Genomic DNA, 13,168 nt, shown 5'->3' on the forward strand with positions numbered 1-13,168 from the left:
TATCTACGCCTTTGCGCTGATGGCTGTGCTTTTGTTTATGTTGTTGTACAGAAGATTCTTTTCCATTGATGCCACAGTGTCCTACAGATGACCCAGGGTAAGTCCTGATTGTGGCATGAAGGGTGTGGCTTACCTTAAATTAAATTACGTCTAGAGAGCTATTAAGCTGATTATGTTACCATAATATTAAAGGTATTGTTATACCTGCTCAGTTTCTGGTTCTTCTGAAATGTAAGGCATTTAAAGATGTTTATTCTGCTTTTGATGAAGTAACTGTCTCTATTGTGTACTAAAGGGTTTCTCCTAGCTGTTGGAGCATTGCTTTAGTGAGGTAAGGGTATTTAGGATGATGTACCCCACCTCATCCACAACTTCCAGAGAACACCATTCTGCTGCTCCACAGCTACATGCTGGAGGGCTTTTGAGTTTTATTTTATTGGCAACATTCTCTTTACTTCCTTTACTACCCTATACTCCACTCAAGTGTCCATTGTGTAGATTAATGGTGATTCTCATATCAGTTGGCACGGATGGCCAGTGACTGGAAATGGCTGAGCTTATGATGATCTATTAATGACAGACAGCTTTCTAACCCCTAAATCTTAAATTAATGATTTCACCAAAATAAGAGTAAAACTATTTTACTCTTTCGTTTAGTTTGCCAGATTATGTGTTGTTCCCTAAAGAAATATTGGATAGATTAGTTCATACTCTACACAGGCTTGAGTAAGTGCATACTCTCTACTTACTTACCCCTTTATATGCTTAACACTTTAGTAATGATTCAGTTGCTATTCCTAAAGTTTAAACTATTGTAAACTTGTTTAGTTTGCCAGATTTTGTGGAGTGCCACATAGATCTGTTTTAGGGCCTTTTAAGATGATGTAAATCATAATAGTAATAAAGAAAAGGCCTACATATATAGGTTTTAAAGGATGTAATGGGATAGGTAAGCTCATTCTTCACACAGGCTTGAGTAAGTACATACTCCACACTTGCTTATCCCCATTACACCCTATTGATAATGATTTAGTTTAAACCTTTTGTGGAGTGCCACAGGGTTCTATTTTAGGCCCTATTAAGGTGATGTAAATTGTAATAGTAATAAAAAAAAGGACCTACATAGGAAAATAAGGGGTTTAAGGGGTTAAAGGTTGTTTTGGTCATGTGCAATTACGAATATCTGCATAAAAATGTGAAATAGCTTGTCCATTCACTATCAAAAAATGTTTAATTCGCATAAGCAGAAGGAGCAGTGCCACCCAATAACATCCACAACACATCAGGGAGTGCAAACACACCGGCTTTATGCTTATGGTATGCTAATGGTATGATTGCCTGTTCAGCCTAGTTGATATATCTTTAGTCCTGACTGAAGATCTACACTCAGACAGTTTAAATGAAGCGTCTCCTAAGTTTAGTCTTGGCCTAGTTTGGTCTTGATGTTTGCCTGTTCAAGCTCTATTTTTCTTCTCTTCTCTCTGTCACACACACACACACACACACACACACACTCCAAAGCATTTAGGGACAGTGGGGGAAGCAAAGCAGACGGTATCTGGCCTACATTAAGTAACGCTGTGTGTGTGTGTGTGTGTGTGTGTGTGTGTGTGTGAGTGCGCTTGCGTGGCGCCTCTTTCCTTGAAAAGCAGAAAAAAGGGTCTCTCAACATGTTTACTTTCCTCACAATCTCTCTCTTCTTTCTTTTTTAATGTATTGTTTCTAATCCTGGGTTGAAGGCCTCTGTGTGAAGCAGCTGCTGCTTCAAATGACCTGATTTAAAGCAGAATTAATACCAACAGCTCTCAGAATTCATTTCCCACCAGACTCTGAACTGAAGAACAAACCGATGCTGCTGGGATCCTGATCTGAGACTTTACCCACACACACACACACACACACACACACACACACACTCATGCACTCGCAGAAATCAAGTTCAAGGTCACAATGTTCATTTTGGAAAAGAGTTTTTGTCAGAGGAGTTCTGGAGGGCAGTCTGTCTCTCTCTCTCTCTCTCTTTTTCTCTCTTTCTCTCTCTCTCTCTCTCTCTCTCTCTCTCTCTTTCTCTCTCTCTCGTGCTCTCTTTCACTCTCTCTCATTTATTGATTTGTTCTGTCTGCTCCGTAGTGTCAGAATGGGGCCAGTCATACATTATCACACACTGCTACTGCAAAAAAAAGCCAACACACACACACACACACACACATATCTGCACACACGCTTTTCTCCATTTTGACAGTAATAGGTTAGAAGCACTTGAGATGGAATGTATGAAACCTTTTACCTTCTGTTCTCACATCTTTCAGTTCTTCCACTCTGGTGGATCAGATTTATGGAGTGTTCAGGTTTCAGTGATAATGCAGCTCCTCGTAATCCCAGATGCTTTTTTTATATTTAAAGACTAAGCTTTTGTTTGAGAGAGGGTGATTATGTTATTTTGGAAACAGCTTGGGTTTGGGTGATTTCTGGAATTTTCCGATTGTTCCACTCTGCAACTATAGTGCAGATCACTGATTTATCAAAACTGTAATGTTACTCCACAAGAATGCTCTCACTGTAAGTTAGTACAGATGTATTTTAAGTATTTTATCCTACTGAGAATCTCAGAATCAGGATTTACACAGAGGAAAATAAACAACAAAAAAGAGCTGAAAAGTGAAATACAGTGTTCACTACCTTATTTATCTATTAACTGTAGTGCAGAAACTGTAGTGAACTGTTGGTGACTGTTGATTAATAGAGCAGATCTTGTGGTGTTCCACTGGGTTTTACTGTAGGACCAGTGAAACTGATGTTAATAATGGTAAAACTGTAGTTCTCAGAGTAAAGGCTGAAGTGTAGCTTATATACAGCTTCTAACAGTAAAAAAAAATACTAACTAATGTAATATTAGGAAAATTAATTATAGAAAATGTATAGATTTTAGCTTTTAATATTTTAATGCAAGCAGAATTCTTTCTGAGGTCATCTAGTTAGTGCATCACCTTGGGATGCTTGGGAGGTACTCATACGCCAGTTTAAAGAAACACTGCTCTACAGGGTTGGTATGTTTAATTTTAGCATTTTTGAGTGGTGTTGCATTTCTGTGTGCATGAAGTTATTTTTAAAAACGCAGACACAAACCTTCATTTTTATAAATATCCGCATTCATGTAGGCGGGGCTACAGTATTTCCAGTTTACTCCCCATCTGTCAGACACAAACACTCATCTGCAGTGTAGAGCAGGTTTGGCAGGTGCAGTTCTTGACTGCTTAGGACAGCAGGTGCAGTCCCACAACACAGGTGTTTTTTTGCACTCACCTGGCAACAGGGGTGTGTGTGTGTGTGTGGATGTGTGTGTGTTCTGCCGAAACAGCAGGTTGTGGAGGGAGGGAGCTGGAAGTGCAGCTGCTCACTGTTGTGTATATGAGCACTCGAGCTCAGGCTCAGTCTCAGCCGCGTGTGGATGAGGAGATAGAGACTAACTGAACTGTTTAGAAATGGGCAAGAAAACAGAAGAGATGAATAGAGATATTGATATGGCATCATGGTGAGAAATACTATTCTTTCTATTGTTTTATATTTCTTTAATGTGTATCATCATCCTTCACTCTTTTATCTTTTTTTTTATCTTTTTATATTTTTTACTGATCTGTATGAGTGTTTAGCCAGTAAAAGACAAGTTGATCCAAAATTTTAAGTGTAAAATTGTTTTATTGTTTTATTTGGATCCCAATTCCCCTTTATCCTAGCTGTAGCTATTCTTCTTAGCATTCATTAATTAAGAATTGGTTGTATTTGATTGGTTGGGTAGTGATTGTATTGATTGAATAGGTATTGGTTGTATTGGTTGGTTGGGTATTGGTTGTACTGATTGATTGGGTATTGGTTTTATTGGTTGGTTGGGTATTGGTTAATTTGGGTATTAGTTTATTAGGTATTGGTTGTATTGATTGATTGGGTAGTGGTTGTATTGGTGGATGTGGGTATTAGTTGATTGGGTATTGGTTGTATTGATTGATTGGGTAGTGGTTGTATTGGTGGATTTGGGTATTAGCTGATTGGGTATTGGTTGTATTGGTGGATTTGGGCAGTGGTTGTATTTGGATGATTAGGTATTGGTTGATTAGGTATTGGTTGATTTGGGTATTGGTTGGTTGGGAATTGGTTGGTTGGGTATTTGTTGTATTGGTTGGTTGGGTATTGGTTGTCATGGTTGTTTGGGTATTGGTTGATTTGGGTATTAGTTGATTAGGTATTGGTTGTAGTGATTGATTGGGTAGTGGTTGTATTTGGATGATTAGGTATAGGTTGGTTGGGTATTGGTTGATTTGGGTATTGGTTGTATTTAGATGATTAGGTATTGGTTGGTTGGGTATTGGTTGATTTGGGTATTGGTTGTATTGGTTGATTGGGTACAATCATTGTTTTATTTACATGTCAGTGTGGTATTTAGTTAATTTAAAACTAGGAAAGTCATATCTTGATATTGTTTGATCCAGTATCAGTACAATCAGCTTCAGTTTCTTTACAGATTAACATTCAACATTTTGACATACCTGTGTAAATAGCAGGGTTGGCCAGTCAGCTCATTCTATTATTTGTCTTTCCAAGATAAAAGCTATTTACATTGTGTGATTTATTTACACTGGACTGTCTGTATAGAATGAAGTGTTCTTTTGGTGTTGATAAAATTTTATTTTAAAGCAAAATAAAGTTTAAAGCAAACCAAACTGAGAGATTGTCAGGTTGGCTTGAATAGAGTGTCTTATTGAGCTTAATTGGGACATAAGGTTTATTTTCATGATTGAAGAGAATAATTTTGCTGTGAAACCATAAAATCAGAACGAATAGATCATTTGTTTAAGCTTAAAAACTGTACCAATCACCCTTAAATTACATTATGTCTCGATTTCATATTGTTATGTAACCCTGCCTACAATTTACTGGTCACTACACAAGGAGGAGAAATGTCAAGGTCATAAAGAGGTAAACAGTAATCGTACAGTCTAGTTGTTCTTCATAAGCAAAACAAGCTCAGCGTCACGCTCTTCGTGCTGTCCTAACATCTGATTCACTAAAGAGATTAGCATTAGACTGTTACAGAGATGAAGGCAGTAATCACTGTTAAAGGCGTGGAGAAGTAGCAGTAATAACTGGTTGTTGTACTAATTAAGGCGGTGCCAGGGTGCAGCCTTGGCATGGTGTCAGTATCTGTTGTTATATTGTCTTTTAATGTGATTATTGACCTGAAAATGCCTGATATTCTTATTTTCTTATGGCAGTGTTTTAGATTTAGATTGTTACTGTAAAATGCATGGATATACAGCTTGTGCTATAAAATATAAATATTTTTTAAACATGTTTAACATTTCTTTAAAAACTTTTGGACGGGAGTACTGAATAAAATGTATTACCATATTTTTTGCACTATAAGGTGCACCAATGTAAAATCATTTAATTTTTCCCAATAATTGAAAGTGCATTTTATAATCAGGTGCACCTTATGTATGAATTTTAACCTTCAGGTTGTAAGGAGCAGTAAAGCCGCTCCGCTAAAGTACAGCGTTATACAGGAGTTTTAGTGAATTTTCTTCAGGACAGAGGCATACCTGTCAAGTTTTAGATTTAAAAATAAGGGATATTTTCCTCTGTCCGCTTAAAGCCGTCCCACCAGCCCAACGAAGGTTCAGTATCCCTTACATTTTAAGACAGGTTTACAAAAAATCTAAATTAACCACATGTGAACCACTTACACACTACAATCAGATTATCAGAATCTGAACATGTTGTGGACATTCCTACATATGTCATTCTTTTAATACAGCCAAATTAAAAACCCTTTTCTATATCTTTTTTTTTATTTAAGATTTCATGTCTTTTTTGTAATAAATGCACTCTTTTATATTATATATTTTTATTTATTTAATAGATTTAAAATTGAACAAAGAGTGCACAAATTCTGCAAAATGACTGTTGGTGACCTAAAAATAGTATCATGAGCTTTTACTAAAAGGACATGGACCAGATATATTCCATCAGTAAAAATTAGTCCTAAGGGGCCTACACAATAATTTTTAATTAATACTTCTTCCTTTTGATCACTCCACCCCTGATCAGTTCAGTTAATGTCGGTCCTCTCCACATTTCTAGTTAAACTGAGTCACAAGCTGTAATTTTTTTTATTTTAAAAGGTTTAATCTGTGTGTTTTATTTCGGAGTATATTTAAGCAGCTATCAGAAAAATCTCATCACAGTTTCCATGATTAGACTACCGTTACCTTTCTTTTAGAAAAATCGCTGCATGTATGTTTTAACATCATCAGCTCCAACTAGCTGCCTGAACTCACAGCGAGGAGGGCGGGGCTTCCCCACACTGACCCTCCTTGCAAGCTGATTGGCTGTTTCTCCTGAAAGGCGGGACTTTCTCCTTGAACCGGCTCCACGATTGGTTAAGAGACACAGAGCGGTCAGTGCCCTGTATCCTCAATAATATATATTTTTTTATTTTAATAAAATACGGGAAATTTACGGGAAAATACTAATACGGGAGGACGGCGGGAAAGAGGAGTAAAATACGGTAGTTTCCCGGCCAAAACGGGAGACTTGACAGGTATGGACAGAGGCTGGAGCAGTATTAGCATTAGCGCTGTGGTTAGCTAGCTGCTAACCACAGCGCTAGCTCTTTTGTCATTCAGAGGTGAGTATTTTGGACTGCGTGTTTTCTATGTTAAAACAAGCTACGTGAGACAAACCACTAGCTAATATCGCCCTGGTTTACCGGAACACTCAGGGTTCCCAAGTTTAGCACTCTTGCTAACTGCAATTAGCAGTGCTGCTAACTGGGACTAGCAGTGCTGCTAACCCAGCTGTTGAAAATATTGCAAATCTAAACTTACTGTAAATAAAGGGAAGTTCTTTACTCACCCAAATAAACAGTTTTTAGGAAAGAAATCTGTACATTTACATCCAGCACTCGTTTGTCTTTTAAAAGAAAATGTTTTTTTTTTTGCACTTAACAAAGCTTTCCCATTATATAGGCAACATGACGACACCCCTGTTCCTAACTATTGTCACCTACAATGTGCCTTATAATCAGGTGCACCTTATATATGAAAATAATCCAGTAAAAAGATGTTTGTTGATAGCGTGCCTTATAATATGGTGTGCTTTATAGTTTGTAAAATACGATTACAATGATTTTGTTTTGCACTTTGTGTGTGATAAAACTACAATAAAATTAGTCCCATTTAGTTTCCCATTTCCTATATAATTTCCATATCTGTTTTTTTTTTTTACCTGCTCGGATATTTTTAATAATAGACCTTAACTAAACTAGTGTAATACTAGACTTTTAAGAGTCTTTTAAAGCATTACTGAACACACGTCTAATGGCAGTGCACTATGCGAGATTTATACATAAAGGTTAATTAAAAAAAACAATTCTTTATTTATATTTATATTTAATTATTATACAATATACACTGAGCTTTGTTAGAGGTGACTATTCTATTCTAAATGCACTACACTTAAAGGTATTTTATAATTTTATGTTTTAAACCATTTCAATACAATTTGATATGTGGTTTATAATAATTATATCTGCATATATGATGTATTGTCATAAATGTAATCAAAATAATGACAAGTAAATCTGTATGAATAAGACTGTGAAAATGAAACCCAGAAATGTGTTTAATTTGCGTAAAGTTGGACCAGTTTTATACCCAGTTAAGATCCAGCTGTTCTATGTAAAATAGGTCTCGTCCCAGATAAACCCCAAAGACTTTGCATAAAATTTACACCACTTGTGAATGCAGCAGCCCATCTCTCTCTGTCCCTCCCCTCCATTTACCCTGAACACGCCCAGAGGCACAACTGATCTAGGATACTTCACCTTCTCCTCAGGGATTTGTCTTTGCATTTGGAATGAGGTTCTGGAAAATTGGAGAATTGGAGAATTTTCCAGCGCAGACTGTGGAAGATCTGGTGGGAATTCAGAGGCAGTTTGGGAGGCAAAACGGGATTCATTAAAAGGAAAAGCAGGGAAGCTGATTCCACACTGGCCCAGAGCACTGTGGAAATCCAGGACAGATGATGGTGTGTGTGTGTGTGTGTGTGTGTGTGTGTAAGCCCTTAGGAAACAGACGTTGCGTACACTCAATGGATGATATAGGGCAGTGGTTCTGCACTGGTGGTACTCGAAGAATCTCAAGCTGGTACACTAACTAACTGACTTCAGAAAAACAATTCTGCTTGCAGAAGGACTGAAATCTACAAAAAAATCCTGTACCTGTAATTTTCTTAACATTACATTAGTAAGTGTTTAGTGATTTACCCGTTAGAATCTGTATATAAGCTACACTTCAGTCCTTCACTCTCAGAACTACAGTTTCATAATCATTAACATCAGTTTCACTGGTCCTACAGTAAAAACCTGTGGAACACCAAAAGATCTGCTCTATCAACCAAGAGTGACCATCAGTTCACTACAGTTTCTGCACTACAGTTAATAGATAAATAAGATAGTGAACACTGTAGTTCACTGCTCGGCTCTCTTGTTATTTATTTTCCTTTGTCTAAATCCTGATTCTGAGATTCTCAGTAGGACAAAATATTGTATTAACAAGAAACAATAATCAATCAAACATCTTACCATAATACTAACTTACAGACTGTTAAAGAGCGCGTGTCATGGTGTGCACAGAACGCAGACACGTACAGATACTGTTAAAATGTTTAATAAAAATAAACAGAGGTAAATCGTTGGTCGGTACAGAAAAAAAGGTAATCACCATAAACAGGAGCAAAGTAGACAAAACCACCCTACGTGACAGCGGGAAAACTCCACACAACAGAAGAGTGAAGAACAACTGGTCAAAGATATAAGGACATATATATATGTATGTGTGAATTACACGTCTAGATTACTGTGTATAAATAAGCATGTGTGTGGTAGCTACATGTTTTTCTGTAAAAAGGCTTGTAGGTGGAACATTGTTGAAAATGTTTTATTTATAGGGCAGAATAGGTGTATAATAATGCTGATGCTGGGGCTGTAGATGGAGAACTAAAACTTCATTTGAGAGCCACTGTTTCTGCATCCCTGGAAACCATGTATTGATCGACCAATCGATAGGCGCAATCTCACTTTCCATCACAGAGAGGCATTTTGGGTAAACGGGTGTCCTGCTGAAGGTCAATCTTCTCCTCCTATTTCAGGTATTCAGAGAGGAGTGAGAACTGCTCGGACTGTGAGTGTTGGCATAAGTTTGTTTGGTCTCATCGATTTGTCTTTTATCTTTTTTTTTTTTTTTTTTTTTAGACCTCTCCCCTTCGGTCCTGCAGTGTTCCTGTGGATCGGTGGATTTGGTGCTGAAGAAGAAAACCCCGACTCCTCCCAGAACATGTCACACTCACTCAGTAGAGAAGTCCCGCCCACAGCCCATAGCTGCACCCAGGAAGCCCACCTCACAGAAACCTCAAGGTAATGTATCAGCTAAAGGGTCTGAGGTCTGATATAAGTAAAGGTCCATCACTCTAGAAAAGGTAGTTAGTTCTACCAGGAGAATGTGAAAGAAGAACTTTTCAATGAAGTTAAAATCATTACAGCTTGATTGTTAACATTATTTAAAGTCTTTGATAGGAAGTAAAAGTCTGTGGCGTAATACCTGTCATAAGCCCAGGTCTCATTGCATCTGGACCCTTATAAATCCTGCTGGAGGGGTGGGTTAAGATAAGTGTTGGGGCTACATAATCATTGAAACTGAGATTTTTCAGAAGAACCAAACAGAGGACTATGAGGGTCATTGGCAAGATGGAGCAGCACAAGCAACCAAATCAACCCCAAAATTTGAGATTTCCCTTGTTAAAAATAACAATAACCACTAGCTATATTACCATAGTTTAATGTGTAGTTTCAATGTTTCATGGCCAAATAATCCCTTGTAGTTTGTCTCAGTAGCTAGCTGACTTTCACCTTCCACCTTAAATGGTGCAACAAATGGCAGAGGCTACAGCATTTAAGGTGGAATAGAAAAAAATAAAAATTCAGCTCCCCATCACAGAGAAATTAAGGAATGGACAATAATTATTAATTGCTGCACCACCTTCCCCCTTTCTGAATACATATGATAGATCCTAAAACAGCTAGCAGCTAGGTTGCTGAACCGTAGCGCTCTGCTATAGTCATACCTGTATTAGGTGCTTGAAGGATTTTCCAATTATTTTATTAGGGGGAGAATTTCACCCCTTCTAACTCTGTTACAATGGTAAAAGTTACACTCGAAAACAAGGGGTAAGCGGTATAAAAGAGAAATGGGAACAGTGGGGTCAAATTATGGTATCAGCAATGTGAAATATTAAATCAAAACCACTTTTTTTAACCAAAAACCAATATGGCTAAAAGTGAATTAACATTTATGGTGACCATGCATCAGTACCAACTGATCGTCATCACTGAATTAGCAGTATATTGTGTTGTAAATAGAAGAAGTCTATGAGGGGAATTTAAAACATACGCTCCTGAAAGGAAAGGTTCATGCCTGAAAAGCCACAAAAATGCCAAAATCTAAACAGAACTTAAGCTGCTCAGAGTAGATGGCAAGCTCTCCAGAGCAAAAGCAAGACTGATTAGTCACAGAAGAAAACATTGTGCTTCAACCTTTGCATGTTGGCATAACCAGTTATTTGGCAGAGAGGTGCTTACTGTTTTAAATGTGTGATCATTTTATGTTCTGTAACTCTGATGAATAATTACACAAGATTAAACATACTGTGTTGTACTAGGAGTCGTCAGGGACGTGCATGTTTTTGTAGGTGAACTAAAGCACATACCAAACATTTTTTTCTTATATGTATGTTGCTAGTATTGATTTATGTTTTCACTGCATTGCTAACATGTGTCTGTGTTGTCTTGTATTTTGTTAGTAGTTTTGTTTTGTTATTCATAAAGAGAGTCAAAATTCATAAAGTGGTTGTGTGAGATCAAGAGTTTAACCCAGGCAGCAGACATTTTAACAGATAGTACTAGCAGTTAGTGTTCTCCTACAAGTGTGTTCATCTTTAAGTGATGATGTATTAGCTAGTTATTTTGAATAAAAAATGTAGTGGTGCTTCATGTTTCTCAAAAGATGTGTCTTTGCTTGCGCAGTTCAATACGCGCAAAAGGCATGGACTAATTTTCTTAATTAATCATGGTGTGTTTGCTCTGGCCGTAACAAACGTAATAAAATAAACCACTCAGCATGTTACTTACAATTTCCTTTTAAGAGCCAGGTGCGCTCTGACATTGGCGGATTGCTATTTTAACAGCGCAGTGCTTTAACGCATCTCAGCAGAGGAAACTTATTTGCTCATTCACGCTTTGAAGATAAGCAAGCGCCATCTACCCACCCGGAGGGAGCAGGGCCAATTTTGCTCCCTCTGAGCACCGGCAGCTTGATGGCAAAGCTGCATGAGCGGGAGATCGAACCTGTGACCTCCCGCTCATAGTGGCAGCGCTGTTGTCAGAGTTTTAATTAGTCAGTGGTGCACCTGTGTTTTCCGCTGTTAAGGTAGTCATATTTCCATTTAGTGACCTATTGGTAATTACAGTACAGTAATTGGTGATGGTAATTACTCCATATAGTATGCGGGACTGTCCTGTTTGCTTGTATCGCCCCTATAAACACAGTACCTAGAAAAATCAGGCTTCCTTGACTTGCTGGCATCTCTCACTTCTGTCTATACTACCGGTATTATTATTATTATTATTATTATTATTATTATTGGTATGGATGTGTTTGTTGACTAATGCTGTTTTTTTTTTTCTTTAGTTATCACTGTTTTAGTGAGAAAGATGAGGGGAAGGAAGTGGGAAGAGCTCAGCTCAGCTCAGCAGTCACACATATCTGCATCCGCAGTGTCATTTCTTACATTACAGCTCAGTATTAATGTGATAACCGTGCTGTTCCGGAAACATACCACTACTACATATTCAATTACACACCCAGTATCAAACACACACAACACAATACGAGTGTGTTACGTTTCGCATGCGAATGTTGTATTGTAAAGATGATCTGTGAGACCTAGTGTGTGTACATATGTATGTATGTGTGTGTGTGTGTGTGTGTGTGTATGTGCATATGTTGTGCAACCACAGGCTGAATGATTTCTGCTTCCTGTTCATGAAGCAGGAAGCCGTCAGTCGCTTACACAGAGTCTAGTCTGCAGCGTTTTGTCTTCTGTTTAAGTTTGTTTGTGTATTTTCCTCTTTTTTGTGTTTGATTGCGCGTCGGTGGGTTTTTCGATTTAACAGAATGGAGGCTTCGTCACTTGGATGCAAGCGGGAGATCTCAAAGTGCACCATCGCTGTGGTGATGACACCTGCCTGACTCCTGTTCTGTCCTTTCTTTTTCCACCTGTCTCTCTTTGGCTGTCTCTCTCTCTCTCTCTCTCTCAGTGCCCCCTAAGCCTGTGCACCTGCTAGCTTTGGGGCAGGACAAGCAGCCAGTGCGAATCCCTCCAGCGCCGTGTCGCCCTCTCCCGACCCCTCCACCCAAACCCAAACTTCTGCCTCCACAGCACAACAAACAGTCAGCAAGGAGTGTGTGTCTGCTGATTGAGAAGTTTGAGAACTCCAGGTAAGAAAGAAAAATCTTTAATTACATTTATGTAGTGTTACATTTAAGAAATTCTCATTATTTCTCATTAATGAACCTTTTATAACTTGCTTTGATGGATCTGTTCTGCTTTTAATCAAAAAATTGGAATTACACCACAATACCCAAAGGGCTTTTACATCACTGTTTCATAAAATAGAATGGTATCATCTGTGTGTGTGTGTGTGTGTGTATAAGCTTGTTACTAGTCACTACCACTAAAACTAAACTAAAAAGAAATAGACGTGTTCACCAATAACTTTCCAACCAAGGATTTTAGAGTCTAAACTGTAGAATTGTAATTATATATTGTATTTTACAGTTATACTTATATAATAATGAATTCCAATATCACGGTGTGAGTTTTAATAAGGAATTTATCTTCTTAAACTTTGTTAGTGAACTGTTGTGAATAGAAAAAGCTATGAATTGGTATTTATGGCAACTGGTATTTATAAAAGGCCTGTAATTAAGCTGATTTTAAGTAAAAACAATTACTTTTATCTACCTTAATGGGTTAAGCGCACCTGTGGGAAATGCCT

The 13,168-nt window shown here is 37.8% G+C and overlaps 1 protein-coding gene across 1 annotated transcript in view; it reads left to right on the top strand.

Moving 5' to 3' along the window:
- fgd (faciogenital dysplasia) overlaps window positions 1–13,168 on the top strand; it is a 129,416-nt gene that overhangs the window by 59,967 nt on the left and 56,281 nt on the right. Inside the window, exons 2-3 of the mRNA XM_049485689.1 lie at window positions 9,308–9,469; window positions 12,428–12,608. Coding sequence (XP_049341646.1) covers window positions 9,308–9,469; window positions 12,428–12,608 — 343 coding nt within the window. The remainder of the gene's footprint in view (window positions 1–9,307; window positions 9,470–12,427; window positions 12,609–13,168) is intronic.

This window comes from Astyanax mexicanus, chromosome 12, assembly GCF_023375975.1.
Source record: "Astyanax mexicanus isolate ESR-SI-001 chromosome 12, AstMex3_surface, whole genome shotgun sequence".
Classification (NCBI taxonomy): Eukaryota; Metazoa; Chordata; class Actinopteri; order Characiformes; family Acestrorhamphidae; genus Astyanax; species Astyanax mexicanus.